Source organism: Lepisma saccharinum, chromosome 12 (assembly GCF_977018435.1).
Source record: "Lepisma saccharinum chromosome 12, izLepSacc3.1, whole genome shotgun sequence".
NCBI lineage: Eukaryota > Metazoa > Arthropoda > Insecta > Zygentoma > Lepismatidae > Lepisma > Lepisma saccharinum.
In genome coordinates this window covers 20,614,183-20,630,405 of record NC_139240.1, presented here as the reverse complement: position 1 = coordinate 20,630,405, position 16,223 = coordinate 20,614,183, and the positions used below count along the sequence as shown (strand labels likewise).

The 16,223-nt window shown below is 39.9% G+C and overlaps 1 protein-coding gene across 1 annotated transcript in view; it reads left to right on the top strand.

Moving 5' to 3' along the window:
* The window catches only part of LOC145996402 (uncharacterized), a 33,561-nt gene extending 23,727 nt beyond the window's left edge, over nucleotides 1-9,834 (top strand). Inside the window, exon 2 of the mRNA XM_083132850.1 lies at nucleotides 8,941-9,834. Coding sequence (XP_082988976.1) covers nucleotides 9,003-9,755 — 753 coding nt within the window. The 5' untranslated portion in view covers nucleotides 8,941-9,002 and the 3' untranslated portion in view covers nucleotides 9,756-9,834. The remainder of the gene's footprint in view (nucleotides 1-8,940) is intronic.
* Nucleotides 9,835-16,223: the final 6,389 nt, after the last annotated feature.

The following is a 16,223-nucleotide window of genomic DNA, read 5'->3' as shown; positions in this document are numbered from 1 at the left end:
AGTCTTTAATCGTGGCATGCAAGCATTCGTAACTCTAATTATTTTCAACCCCGGAAGTTTATTTTTCTGTTTAATCAAGTTTCAGCTTTTCAGTAGTTGGATATTCTCCACCATATAAAAACCACAAACACACGCACTACTTCTTTATGAAACTCATCTAATCAGGTTTTCTTCTCTCTTTTGTATTGTTTCCGTGGCGCATGGACATCATTTCCTTTCACTTTATCTACGGCCCCTTACAGTCGTTCTGCCCACGCCACATACGTCTTCAGTCAGCTTTTGAACTTCTTCGAAATTAATACTATCTGCAATTTCTGAATTACGAGATAACGTTTGAAAAAAAACTGAACACATGTTCAATAACACTCTTACTTTGTCGTGCTTGCCGAATAGTTTCTCTCGTTGCTGTGGCGTACAAGAGATATTTAATTGTTATCAGCATTATTATAACAGCAAGAGCCCACTTTACCGAATCACTGACATGAGAGAACTGCACCCGTTCGCGTTAAAACGAAGCAGGAAATGCGACAACGCCGTCGGGCAAAGGGTGAAGAGGGGAGCAGGGAGACGGTTGACCTTGAAGTTCGCATTTTCATGTCCGGCAGTTTAGTTCGTAACAAAGCCTTCAAAGGTGAAAATTGATCTGAAAAGGTCGGAAAGAAGGAAAACGTTACAAGTCTGAAAAATTAGCTTACCTTGTTTCATTACCGCAATATTTAAACTGCAGAGTTCATCCTTTCTTGGGGTGTAAGGGGTGACCTTCCACGTAGGCGCCCAAAAGTCAACCTCACTTCCACGTAGTGCACCCTGGACTAAAGACTAACGAGGCTCTGGCGACTGGCACTATGGCCAGTATAATTTTATGTGTGTTGTCCTGTTTGTTGTCCTTGTGTGTGCTGAGTGCCTGTTTACGGCCTCAGCTTTTAACAGAAGTCAGAACATTTTAACATTTTTAGTTATGCAACGCTAGAGTTGTTATTTGTAATGATAAGGGGCTGGCCCCCGTATAATGTGACGGGAGCAAAATAACCTAAGTGCTGACGCTCCCAAAGCTTTAAATTCAAAATCAAATCAAAATCATCCTTTCTTATTGGGTGGTACGTAGTAGCCATTGAAAATTTGCTATTAAAATCCACTTATCGACGGGGAGTTAGGCAACACACATAACGCCTTGCAGAGAAGCGATATAGGTGTCCCAGTTTTATTGCCGGTGGCTATACGTACCACCCAATAAGAAAGGAGGAACTCTGCAGTTTTAAGAAAAAAGCTCTCCAGAATTGTATGGATTGTCCCTCAAGGTGCTGAAAAGATGGGGCCAAGCATTCTTGGTACAGGTAGATGTCAGTTTAAAGCCTCACAACGCCGTCAAAGTCTCTACCATCTGTGAGGGCCTCTTTTTCTTCAAATTCACTCGATATAAATGTCGATTGCATCTGTGCATAACAAGATCTCGCTTTCATGTCCACAGCGATCTCTTGAAATACACCATTCTTCCTTTTGAGTTTGCAAATACTGACATACTGTACATAAATCTAAGGTAATAAAAATTGCATGAAGCACTTGAAACACCTATCACTCAACCTAACCTACTTGCAAGTTTAAGGAATTATTTCGCAGACCCGAAAGGAAGAACCGTTAGTGGTCTTACATTATATACCTACTATCTGCATACCAACATACTGGCTACGAATACTTACTTCTATACATACTTACATTTGCCTGAAGTGACATGGGAAAATCTCAGGGATTACAGTTATTACTGTAACTTTACTGTGGCAAGCTGGCCAAGTTTCCCAAGCATAGCAACAGTGGATGCTGAGCAAAAGTAAGACGTTCCCGACCCAGCAATATTCCAGAGCTGACGAACTCCTACAGCTCGGAAAACGTCATGTACTATCACATCTAGTATAGAGCAGCATCGCAGAGGGAGGACCGTTGTCCTAGGTGAAACTTTCACGACGTCTCCTACCGAACAGTAGGGAAAAGCCTTATCGGGAGACGTCCTACAGTTTTGCTTGCCATCCGAATAAAAAGAATCCATGAAACGTAACGTGTAAAGTGCTTTTAATTTTTAATGAAACTGCCTTGGTCAGCAGCTTTAGTGTATTTAATATGGAAACAAGGCTTAATCATGTTACCGCGATACTCCAAGTTACCTCAGGCAAATCCTGTGTGTTATATTTTGTACACTACACAATAAGCTACTATCAACAATGAAAATAGCAGATAAAGAGATTAACTAGCATTCATCCTGTAATAGTCTAGCAACTAGACAGAAGCGGCGATGGGACTCTTAGTTCACTAGGCGCCATCTCTGCTTGTCAGGCCTTGGCACTATAAGACTTGTTGGCTACAGGGTTTGTATATTTTACAGACAAATACCTTTGAACATATATATAATTAATGAGGGTCCCGGGTTTGAATGCCGGCCTGGAAATGGGTGTTCTTTGTAACTGTACCATCATCAATCTTCATCTTCTCGAGTAGCCAAAAGTGGAGGAAAAACGAACTAAAATAAGCCAAATCAATCAATAAATAAATGTAGCATTAATAATATTAACATTCCTGCTCGGTGGTAGTGTGTTAAGTGGTCGGCTTTCCATCTTTCCACCGAAGTCCTCTGCTCCGAATCTCAATCTAGGCATTTGTAAGTGGCATTTCATTAATTTAATCACATCATCACTCAACCGCATCGTCGCTATTAGCCAGAAATTGCAGAAAAGCGACTGAAAATAATAAAATTCAAAAACTTACGTTCTATCTTGAAGCTCGCAGCATCCCTCCACTTTCGAATGGAAATCCGGTATTAAGAACTTTTACCTTAAGTAAAAGTGGAATGGAATTCTTATACGTGTCGGGCCGTCAGTTTATGGATGTAGTTTCATAGCTACTGTAACGAGCTTTAACAATGAACAATTACTGCTGAATGTTAAACATTGTTGTGCTTCAAATATAAAAGTCTTAGGTCATACCTTTCTGACACAGCAATAAGTTAACTTCCGTATGTGTTCCTAAGTAGAGTGCGCTCGTATTATTTACAAAGAAAAGATAACTTGGACCACTAAATCTCAGACTGGTAAGACACAAAATTCCTAGGAACGCAAGGCTAGGTACCTTGGAGTCCTCTTGGAAGAAGGTTCAACATTCAGGGAACAGCTGAGAGATACCGCTAACAAAGGAAATGCAAGAAGCGGACAATTGTATCCACTTTGGAAGAACATAACACCTACAATTAAAAACCTAATTAGCTAGGCCCATTGTAAAACAAAACACTGCAAATAATAACAGGGCAGAGATACGTTTCGAAAACGCACATTCGAGAAATGCGAGATCAAAAACTCCATTCCACTTCATGCAAAGAGAAAAATCAAATTTTGGACGAAGCAACCTCACCATCCAATTCCTACAATTCACAACATAGGACGAAAGGACTCAAGAAGACAAGTACACAAAATGCCGCGTCTTGATCAATAATATTGTACAACTAAATGTAGCATCACATAAAATCAACCACTATCTTCTTCGGTTAATGTATCGATGGGAGACGGACAATCAACAATGAATGTGTCATGTTAAAGACACTATGTCCTATCAATTAATTATCTCCATCCATATGTAGCATATGTGTCTACACCTACTCTCTCGTGCAATGTGTATATTAGATTCCCTTACATACGTGTCGCTTAATAACCTGACCATGTATCATAGGGGAAATTTCCCTAGTTCATTGAAAGGAGGGACTCATCAAGAATTTCTACGGCCAAAATTCAGAACTCGAAATCAGGGCATCAAGGATACTGAAACTTCAACCCAAATTAAACCGCAATGATAGTCTTGGTTTAAGGAACACATGATTGAGTTGTTTTAAGTCCACTTGATGCACAGTAAGGCTAATCGGGACTGGACCTACAGTTTAAAGTGGGATCCGAACCACTATGTGCTTCCACCGGGTATCGAGCCCGGGACCCCTCGATTACAAGGGGGCGACACTTCCACTGCGCCATCGGGGAGGCTCCGGTATAAGAAACACATAAAAAAAGTTAACATATACGGGAAACACTCATCTTGAACACATGTACCCATTGTTTATGAATGTCACAAATCACATTTTAAAAAATAATCCCCATGAGACGCGAGGCCCCGGGTGCTAGCTCACTCTTGACTACGCCCCTGTTTGTAGACTTCCAAGGGATTTGTAATGGGTAATGTGTATTTCCTGGGCGAGAGAGGGGGCAATATCCAACTCTTACATATTATGCCTTAAATTGACTTGGGGATTCTGGGGAAATTGAGAATTTACCGTTGGGGGCCGAAGACAATATCCAATTCTTGAAGATCAGTGTTAGGTCTTATATTATGGTGGGTATTTTAGTTAAGGGGGATTGAGCATTAAATTGAGGGCGGGTATCCAAATCTTGTGTATTACTATTGACTTAGACTGTTGCGGAAATTCTGGTGTAGGAATGAGAATAATTATTTTTTTTTTATTTATTATTGAGGGGGCATTATTCACTCTTCAATATAAATAGTAAGTCTAAAATTGGCATGGACAATTTAATGGTATGATTAAGTATTAAATTTAAGGGGGGGGGGATATACGAACCTCTAGATATAGTGTTAAATCTTAGATTGTCAAGGGATTTCTGTAGTGGTAGTGTTTGAATATTAAAGTTTGGGTGCTATATCTAGCGATATGATATTCACACGTCAGTGCCGAAAAATACGAAAAAGAAGCTGGTAAATAATAAATATCGCGTGATCCTGAGAAAGTAAGCATTGACACCCCATTACATTAATATTCCTGAAAGCTTGAAAATATATGTGGACGTTAGATTTTTTTGCTCGCTTTGCTCGCATTCCTCTTTTACGGACAATAGTTCACGAGCCAGGACCTCAAATTTAGGCGATCGGTACCACTTGGTGGGATGGAATCTCATTTTTTTTTGCAAGGTGTGTATGCCTGGAACTGAAAAATATGTGATAGCATCTCATAACTTTTTATGTAATATTATTGAATAAGTAACCATAGCCGAAAAATAATGGTTTTTCATATTTCTTTATAATTAGCATATAAATTCATTACAATATTTAAATAAATAAATTTAATTGCAACAGACTTATTAAATTCAATATTATTTTATAATAACTATAATTATTAAGTGTAATAATATTAATATAATCCTTATAATAAAAATAAAACTTTATTTATTGCTTATATACCAACATAGATTAAATGCATAAGTTTTCTTACAATTTTCAATAATAATGGTGGGCAGATCTTAAATTCGCATGTATATTATAATTTAACATAAATTCATCATCTTCTGAATAGGTGTCATCACTCATGTGGGTAGTCTGCACTTGTCAGTGAACCTGATGTTATTTAGACAGAAGACACACGTTGGCAGTTTGTAGTTTCTAATGGATTGGTTGGTTGATTGATTGGTGAGGCTAATTGGGACTGGACCTACAATTTAAAATGGGATCCGAACCACTATGTGCCTCTACCGAGTATCGAGTCTGGGACCCCTTGATTACAAGGCGATGACGCTACCACTGCGCCATCGGGAGGCAGTTTCTAATATCCCATTTTAAATTGTAGGTCCAGTCCCAATTAGCCTCACCAATCAATCAACCAACCAATCCATTAGAAACTACAAACTGCCAACGTGTGTCTTCTGTCTAAATAACATCAGGTTCACTGACAAGTGCAGACTACCCACATGAGTGATGACACCTATTCAGAAGATGATGAATTTATGTTAAATTATAATACACTTTGAGGTGCTGGCTGCCACTACATCCAGTCCATTACCAGCTGCTCTGCTCCATCGTGTCTTTTCAATGTCCACCTTCTCCCACTTGGACTAGGAGTACATGGATCATTCAGAAGATATCTCTTGCTTATAGCGGCTTGATAATCGCACGTTAGGCATGTTTCTTGAGGGAGTTCCTCCAAGGTGCAAGTTGACAAATGTCTATCTCACCCATCTCACCCTTCCTTGTACAGAATAGACGATATGCCATGTCATTCACATAATGTATGGAATATTTTGGACCATACCTTAAGCACGAGAACCACAGTTTGCCAATTACTTTTTCATTGAGATCCCATTCATCTCCGAGGCTGCGAAAATATTTCCTGTGTATGTCTGTTGGCAAAATGGATTTTCATTGCACTTACTTTTCCTTTTTCTGCAAATGCGTCTGGAGACTTATGATATCTCGACAAACATTTTTAATAAGAATTGAAGCTATTTTCCTAATGTGAAGGACCATCATGGGTATTTTGGTACTATATTTCAGAAACAATTGAACAATGATTCTTTCTTGGAATCTCAAACACATAATACACACATCTGTGTCATCTGAGCCTTTCATTACCGCTTCATAACCCTCATTTGCAGCGGCAGTATTCACCAACAAATTACCATCTCTTCTTCATGTTTTCTGTTGAGGTTGAGCACTTTAGGGCTTCCTTCAGATGTGATTTTGAATAATTTATTTCCACAGTTCGTTAAGTGTTGTATTTAAACGTTTTTCAAAATGCTCTGATTTCGTACATTCGTTAACGAAACAATTAGAGTTGTTTTATTCATTACATGACTTAGTAATTTCCTTCACTGTCTGACAATCAGGGAAGATGATATGCTCTGTGATTGATGCTCGAGTTCTTCCCATGTGATTATCCTTTCGGTGTTCTTTATAGACGTTTTATTGTACGTATCAAACAGACATCGATCTTGGACTCCTATTTCCTTCCGCAAAGCAATGGACAAGGCAGATAGACCTCACCAAAGTTCGACTTCTCTTCTTTTACTCTCTGAATAAGAGCCACAGCATCAATCGCCGTGAATGAATTTCCAGATATTTTCTCAGGGGATAACATTTTTCTTCAAATATGTCTCTGAAGTCCATGAAAATGATTCTAAGACAAATCCCATTTGAATTTTCCGATTCTGTGCTGTCTCAATAATTCGACCAAATAGTACCTATCTGATAATTGACCTGCCATTACTATCCACTGCCTTCTTCTTGGATCAAGAGAGGATCAGAAAGAACTAAACGAAAACCATGTTTATGCAACTGAAAGAACATTCAGAGAACAGATACTGTAGAATATGGATCATCAGTACAGCTAACAGAAAGACCCTACAGTCACTTGAACCAATGCTCACATCCGTACGTCACTATAGAGCAATATGTGTATCAATAGAACAGCTCAGAAACGGACAGGGTTACAGCAGAAACTCACCCCTAGTATGGTGTGTGATCTCGAACGGCCAACACTGCTGCACATCTGTGTGGCATGGACTGGATGAGGTGATCGAAGAGAGCTCTCTGCACTTTGGGCAATTTCAGCTCTGGAAAAGTTGAGGGACGTGCCATCCTACCTACGATGCCTCTGCCAAGTGCATCCCAGACATTCTCTATATGGGATTTAAGTCCAGCCATCACGCTGGCCACTTCATACTATCGATTTCTCGTCCTCTGGCACGTTGTGCACTAACAGAGCTCTGCGAGGACGAGCATTATCGCCGATGAAAAGGAAATGATCGCCTATTGCATCTTTGCACGGCATGGTAAGCGGTCTGAGGTTCTCGTCCCCATATATAAGGGCCGTCAAACTGCCATTTTGGATGATGTGGAGGTCCTTACGTCCCACAATTTTGATTTCAGCCCACACCATCAGTCCACCACTTCCATTTTAGAATATTTCGTGCACAAAAGGAGGGTTATAGTGTGTTCCACATATCCTCCAGATTAGGCACGTCTATTGTAAGGCTGGAGGCTGAACCGCAACTCATCGGAGAACACCGCTCAGCCCCATTCGATGTGGCCCCAATTGCGATGTTCCTCAGCCACGTTTCTACGGACTGAAAGCTGAACGGTGATGGAACACACACAATGAGTATATATGCATAGAGGCTATCTTTAATAAGGTGATTGCAGACAGTTTGTGATGACTCCTGCGCCCTATTGCTGTGAGAATGGCATGTTGTAGTTTCATTGCATTCTGTCATCTGTTCCAATCGGTTGTTAACAAGAGGTATCCGTTGTCTCTTGATGTTGTTGCTCGCGGACGGCCTTGACCTTGTCTTGAAACCGAATCTTCAATCGAGAGATGGCACTTTGAGACACTACAAGAGCTACATATACCTCTCGCTGTCTGTCCAGCTTCCATCCTTCCTATGGCTCTCCACGCCATTGATTCAGGTAAATTGCACTTTAGAGGCCTTTCACCACTTGCCCATGTTCCTCAATGAACTCTTACATTGTCCTTGGACTCCTATTGTCATTTTCACAGCTGCGCACTTCAGTTGTTAATTCAGATATATCGGCATTAATGATGGGCAAATCGCCAAATGAACCCAGTAATGGTGTTAATTATTATCCAACTTGTCGATTAAATTACTAAAACATTTACATATTTTAATTGGTGTAATTATTATAATCTTAATTATTATTATCATTTGTTATTAATTTCAATCAGAATTACTATAATTGTCATTTATAATAGTAAAAGTCAATATATTAAAAATTATCAATACTTTCCCTTTACATCAAGGTATATGGGGAGTGAGGAGTGATAACACACAGAAGGCTAAGAGTTATGAAATGCTATCACATATTTTCCATCTCTAGGCATCCAAACCGTATCAAAAATCACATTAGAACCCATCCCCCGAGTGGTACCGACAACTTACCTGGCTCAAGTCCTATGTCGTATTTAAATACAAGTTGTAAATTAATTGTCGTACTTTGTGGGGATTATGACATGGTTTGAGGGGATGCATGATATGATTTGAGGGACACATGACATGATTTGGGGTAGGGACTAGCCATTGGCTTTGGGGAGGATGGGCACTCCTGGCTAGTGTTAATATTATTTACGGTGTTATTATTTACAATGCACTAACTGAAAATTATTCTTTACAGGCCAATGAATATGGAGATGTTTAAACAATGGTCAGAGAACAAATAATGTTGAGTATGAAAAGATGAAAACAGTCAACAGTACACTGAGGCATCAGCCGAACCAGACAACAACCCCAGCGCCTAGCAACAGTACCACAGGCGCAACAGCGGACAATGGAATGTATTTGGTAGCGACCTTCTCTGTGCCATGTGCAGTTCCAATCATAGTTCTGACCATAATCGTGTTCTGCTGTATAAAAAGGGAGTTCATCGTCGACAAAGAGGTGAAACTTTCAAATGACCAAACGGATGCACCTCGGTTCAAATTTATCCGTTCTCCCGAAGGTAATGCGGTGTCGCAAAACGGTACAGTGCACAGGTCTCAAAGCATTTCGAGGCGTCTAGGTCTCCATTTGAGAGATCGGAACATTCATGTAGATGAATACGAGCCTTTAGCTTCCAGAGGAAGTCAGTCTTCAACCCCTGCGACTACAACCCCTGCACACGCGGCGAACCATTTCGACTTTCCTTCCGGCCAACAGTTGCAAGGAGCAAATTCGGAAACGCCTCCAGCACTAAACATTTCGGATACAGAAGTGACTGTAAACCTCGAACGTGAGGCGACAAGAGAAACTGTTGTCGACGTGCATGTTTCGACGACCAGCGGTAACATCAGTACCACCGTCCGATATGTTCGGAGTAACCACAGAGAACCCCCTCACCTTTCTTCTTCCGAGAACAATTTTGATCACGTAACCCCAGAACGAAACAAACTTCTCGACTCCCCAACTCTGACAAAGCATGTGATGGAAGAGAAGTTTGTGTTATCATTGTGAACCACGGAGTATTCAAACACGCTTGTTACAAGAGGATACTGTGATTTATTTTGAAACGTGCAACGTATTAACTAACCTAACCTAAAAGTCATTTAAATGTTTTGATCTTAACCTTGGCATCGACATCGGAAAGTATCGGTTGAATTGTATTTACCTATACCGGTCCATATTTTCCCGGTGTTTTCATTGTTCGCAGGGTAAGCAAAAATGCCATGTGACACTTAATTATCCTAGAAGTTATGCAAAATTAGAGGTTTCATTGATTTTGTACTGTGGAAAAACTGTTGTGTGTTTACATATGTATTTTTTTATAATCTGATGTAATTTTTGAATACTTTAAAGCAACTCTGGTAAATTGATTCTCTTCGTTGATCATTTACTTTAATATTAATCAATATTTTGAACAACTTTTAATTGTTACAATTTTAAAAAATGGGCATCGGTATCGGTAAAAGTTTAGGTATGAGGGGGATGCCCACTCGGTGGCGCTTTTGTGATTCCATCGCGGGGTGGGGTGGGGCAGTGTTTTGTATGAAAATTTTGTATATGTTGTTACCACTTAATGAACTAAACTATTGCCTTGCAGTTGTAAGTAGCTCAGAACAGTGAGTCTAACCGGGGCCTCCGAGATACTTATATACGGGCCTCACACCAGCTTCCGTGACGTCACAGGATTAGTCAAGTATAGTTCATTTACAACATTTAGCATAGTGCATTGCAAGAGTATAATATTTATATTTCTAAGTGAATAGTCCTTTCTTATTCGTTCAGAATGTTGCTTTCACCTCAGGAACATTTCAAATGTTATATAACATTTTAAAATACTTAAATTTATGTATTTATTTATTTTTATTTATAAGCAATCCCATAACAGAGCAATGCTCTAATTATAATGGGATATCATGAAACCCAATACTCACATTATGCAACAAAAAAAAAGATAAAAAAATACAATACAAAATACAATACAATATACCCACCGACAAACATAATACAACAAAAGAAAAATTATAAAACTAGAATAATACTATAGTACCAATATACATGAAGCTAAAGCATCAGACTTCAAACAGTATAAGCCCGACCCTGTGGCCGAGTGGTCGACCTCCGTGGCGAAGTGGCAGTCTGCCTGCAGCTCGTGCAGGTATCAGTTCGTAGCGAGCTCCGCTCGTCGCGTGAGAAGGCTTAGCGATCGAACTGTCCGAGTTAGCTAGGGCCGTATACGGTTTGCTAGTGTTGAGTTAGTTGTTTTTTGCCTTTGAAGTGCAAGCGAGGTCTTGACTACAATTACCGTGCGCCAGTGAAGATACGATGAAATAGTTCACGATGAATACACAAAGAGAAAACACCTTGAAATTTGTTTTCATTGATGTCAAAACGCGACCTACGTCATTGGATTTTCATCGATGGTTTCATGATGTCTACCAAGTGCCTACGAACCAAGTGCTCAGTTTTGAAATAGATTACTTTCGTAAGTGTTTGTACGTGAAATTTGCGACAAAAGTGGTAGGAGAACGGTTACTAAATGATTTTGGTGCTGAGGTAATCTATAGTGACGTAGATGGTGATCATAAGGTTGAAGTAGAATGGGCGCACCAGCGACATGTAATTGTCAGAATCCATGTAGTCCCAACTGAATTAAGTGCAGAAGTGATAAGTCGTGTCATGAGGTCTTATGGGGAAGTGTTGAAAATCGAAGACGAGACATACTCTGCCGATCACATTTACCCTACTCGAACTGGACGTGTATTGATTAAAATGATACTAAGTAAACCCATACCTTCATATGTAATCATGAATGGAGACTCCTATTGGGTAACATACCCTGGGCAGGTTCGTACCTGCCTCGCGTGCTCCGGAGAGGGTCATGTAGTGGCTGAGTGTCCTAAGCGTCGTTCCACTGTCAACCAGCCCCGCAGGGGACCGGTTAATATACCCGCTGACAATGTACCGATGGTATATGAACCAACTGTGCTACCCGTACGGACTAAACCTAGAGATTCAGCTCCATCAGTTGCAGAAGTCCCTGCGTCACGAGATAACAATGGAGGGAACACGGATAGCCCCAGACTCACCGACGAGGAGACAGGTACCAGACACGAAGGTAGTGAGAAGAATGCACCAACAGGAAGGGAAGAGATGGAGCAGCCAACATTGACCACTGCAGAGGAGATGCATCACATACCCCCGCCCCCACCCCCAAGTGCTTTGTTCGCGGAGGCAGAATTCCCCGTAGTTACCTCTCCTAGGAAATCACGGTCAAGATCTGTATCAAGGTTACGGTCAGTGGCGGAAGAGTCCATGGTGCTACGTAGAAAGAAGAAGAAAAATAATGAATGCGTAAGTTCCACAATAGTTCATAACGAATTTAGAGTAGAACCTGGTACCCCAAAACAAGAGTTTTCAAAGGTTAGTTTAACCAGTAATTCAGCAAATGTAACTAAAGAGAAACCTTCGACGAGTAACAAACTTACCCCAGATTTATTTAGTGGAAAGCATAGTTAATGCATTATAGGCAGAAATTAGAGATCAGTAATGTTGAAGAATGTAAGTAAGTTTAGTTTTCTTTTGTGGACAGTTATAATCATGCAAACATTTACCTTGGCATCTATAAATTTGAATCAAATGCAAAGTAAGACCAAAATAATTGCTCTCAATGACTTTCTCATTAAATCGTCTATTGATGTGGCCCTCTTACAAGAGGTCGCCATAGACGATTTTTCTGTACTGAGCATGTTTAAAGTATACAACAATTTCACTCCCTTTGCACAAGGGACTGCCATAGCATGTAGGCGACACTTGGATTTACGTAATGTAGTGCCCCATCCCACGGGCAGACAAATAAGTGCCAAATTAGGCTCAGTGTTTCTCTGTAATGTGTATGCTCCGTCAGGAAGCCAAAACAGACGGGAAAGAGAAGATTTTTTTTCAACAGTTGTAGGGCCCGAGTTGACATCCCACACACTAGACACTATACTAGTGGGAGATTTTAACTGCGTAATTCGTTCACAAGATCAAAATCCAGGATACAACTTCTCACGTGCGCTCTATGAATTAACTCAGGGGTTACAACTGCGCGACGCTTGGATACACGCCAACGGCGACAGTCAAGGTTACACACATATCACCTCCAATAGTGCGTCTAGGATCGATAGGTTTTATGTCGCACCAAGATTTCAGGACTATATAATTAGTGTTCAAAATTTTCCAGTATGCTTTAGTGACCATAGTGTTCCAATTCTCAAAATAAATTTAGATTTGATCAAACCCCGACAAGGTAGCGGATACTGGCTTTTAAACAGCACATTATTACGCAATGGTAGTTATGTCCAGCTAATCAGGGAAACGTGGAACGAACTCAAGGCCTCTCGGCCAGTTCAAAAGACACTAATCGAGTGGTGGGAAACTCGAGTTAAGCCTAAATTTCGCCAGGTCCGTAAATTCTTCAGTGCAGAGGTTAGTCGAGATCAAAGAAACAAATATAATTTTTTGTATGCAGTCTTGCATGATCTCCATCGTTTAGCACTGCAAGGTAATTTCGATCGTCCCTATGCAAATGAAATAAAAGCGCAATTACTTGCTATACATAGGAAACGAAAATCTGCAACAATAATAAAGAGCAAGATTCTTCCTATAGACCCTGACGAGCAAGCCACCCTAAGTCACATTCTTCAATAACATAAAAACGCCAGGAGTCATGTTATTCATAAATTAACTTTAGATTCCGGTGAAGTTGTCACCAGTCCTCATAGTATACACGACATGTTTTTGCAATACTATAAAAATCTTCTAGGTCAAGCCTTTAATCCCACAGAAACGCAATGTAATTTTTTGAACTACCTCCCTGCGTCACTGACGGAAAATGAAAGAACTGAGCTCACACAACCGTTTAGTAAAAAGGAGGTTCATGATGCAGTATTCAAAGGTCCTAGGAATAAAACTACAGCCGAAGATGGACTACCATCAGAATTCTATCAATGTTTCTGGGATCTAATAGGAGACGAATTAACGGCATGGGTCAACGAAGTGTTGACAACAGGGACAATAGGGAAGACCAGTAGCACGGGAGTTATAGTGTTAGTTCCCAAAAAGGCAAATCCAAAATTCGTTACAGATTTTAGGCCAATTTCCATATTGAGTAGTGATATCAAACTTATAAGTAGGTGCATAAATCAGCGTCTAAAAAAATATATGGTTAAACTTATTGGGAATTTACAGTTCGCTTGTAATACGTCTCAAAGTTTACATCACTTGCTGCAAACGATACGAGACGTAATTATTACCAAACAAAATAAGAATGCATCAGAGGCAATTCTATCTTTAGACTTTTCCCAAGCTTATGACAGAGTGAGTCACGAATATCTGTACAAAGTCTTAGAAGCATATGGCTTCGGAGACACTTTTATGAATTGGATAAAAACATTATATAGTCCTATGCTGCTAAAACTCAAAATAAATGGTTTCTTGACAACAAGTTTTAAAATGCGACGGGGTGTACTACAAGGTAGTCCCTTGAGTAGCACATTGTACGTCCTCACAATAGCCCCCTTTTTGTTTAGTATCCAGCATCATTTACAGGGTATTTCTATGGCTTCCACCACAATACAAGTTGGCAGTTTCATGGACGACGTCACGATTTTTCTCAAGGATGAAAGAGATCTGTACAGTGTTAAAAGCCAAATACATACTTTCGAGCTCACATCAGGAGCAAAACTAAACAATCGAAAGTCATTCCTGATGCCCCTTGGCAAGGAGAATCCTTTCACAAACAATACGGAGATCCCTGTAGACAAGAAAATAAAAGTTTTAGGTATAAACTTCTATGCAAATATCGATGAAACGATCGATGCCAATAATAAACTTACGTGCGAAAGGGCAATCTACGTCCTCAGAGCGAACAAGATGCGCTCTCTGAGTTTAAAAGCACGAGTCAGATTTATTAACGTTTTTGCTCTCTCTAAACTTTGGTATGTAGCAAAAGTCCTGCCTTTCAAACCACAGCACTTAGCCAAGGTCAACAAAGCTGTTGGCTGCTTTTTGTGGCACGATACAATTTTCCGGGTGGCAATAAATGAGGTCACGTTATCAGAGAAGACAGGTGGGTTGGGACTAATACACGTGAACACACAGGCAAGATCATTGTTTGTACAGACTGGCCTTCAAACAGCTTTCTCACTGCACGAGTCAACAACCCAAGAATGTATACAGACGATAATACGAAACATTCCATTAGAAGCTCCCATCAATATCCAAAGTATCCCCAAAAGGTTTTTGTTTTATAAGGACATCGCTTTACAGGTATGCTACCAGTTATTACGACATGAGACAATTATACCATCTGTTAAAAAGTTATATAGCGAAATCAATAGTTTCAAGCACGCCGTACCACGAATAGTCAGGGATTTCAATACACATAATTGGCCACAAATATGGGAAAATGTCTCCGCCAAACACCTTTCAAAAGCGGGCCAATCAATATGGTACAAAGTGGTTCATCGTGTTATAGTGACAAGAGATAGGACATACCAATATGGAATCAGTGACTCTCCTAACTGTATATCATGCAACGTGCCTGACTCTTTAGCCCACAGGATAACGAAGTGTCGAAACTCCTCCACGGCATGGAACAAATTGCGAACAATGCTCAGTCGTATATGCCGCACCTCATTAACAAAGTTTACGGATACAGATATAGTTTTTCCTGATTTCAATTTTTTTCCACCAACAAAACAACGAGCAGTACAATGGTTGATAACAGAATACTTATTATATATATTTCACAATGACGAGAGCAGTTTTCAGAAACAATTCAGTATCTTCTTGCAAGAACAATACGAAAAAATTCCTCTCCAAGCAAGGAAGAAATGGTATGCAAATTTCTTATTAGTGCTTTATACTTAATTTAGGTCAAACAAAAATGTAAAGGTTAACCAGATAGAAATATAAATTGTAATAGCAGTAATACACTTATGTAAAAACAATGTAATTCCATAACATGTATATCAGAATGAGACAATAAAAAAAAAATTAAAAAAAAAGTGGTTAGCAGAGCGCGCTACAACGCCAGGGGTTCTGGGTTCGAGTCCCGGGTAAGACATGGGTATTTGTGTTCGTCCAGTTGATAAGAAACAAAAGAAAATGTAAGAATTGAAAAGTGTAAAAGTGAGAAAAAGAGTGAATGGTGGGGGATACCTCCGTGTAGGGGGTATTTCCTTTTTTTTTTTTAAAAAAAAAAAAAGAAAAGTGGTTAGCACATCGCGCTGCGACGCCAAGGGTCCCGGGTTCGAATCCCGGTCGGGCTTGGTTGTTTGTGAATGTCCATTCATCAATTTCATCATTTTTCATCACTCATCCCCATCTTCCCAAATTAGCCAAGAGGCACAAAACGCGAAGTAAAATAAACTAAATCAAATCAAATCAAATCAAATTCAAACAGTATAACGAAACTCCATATTAAAACCCGCACTA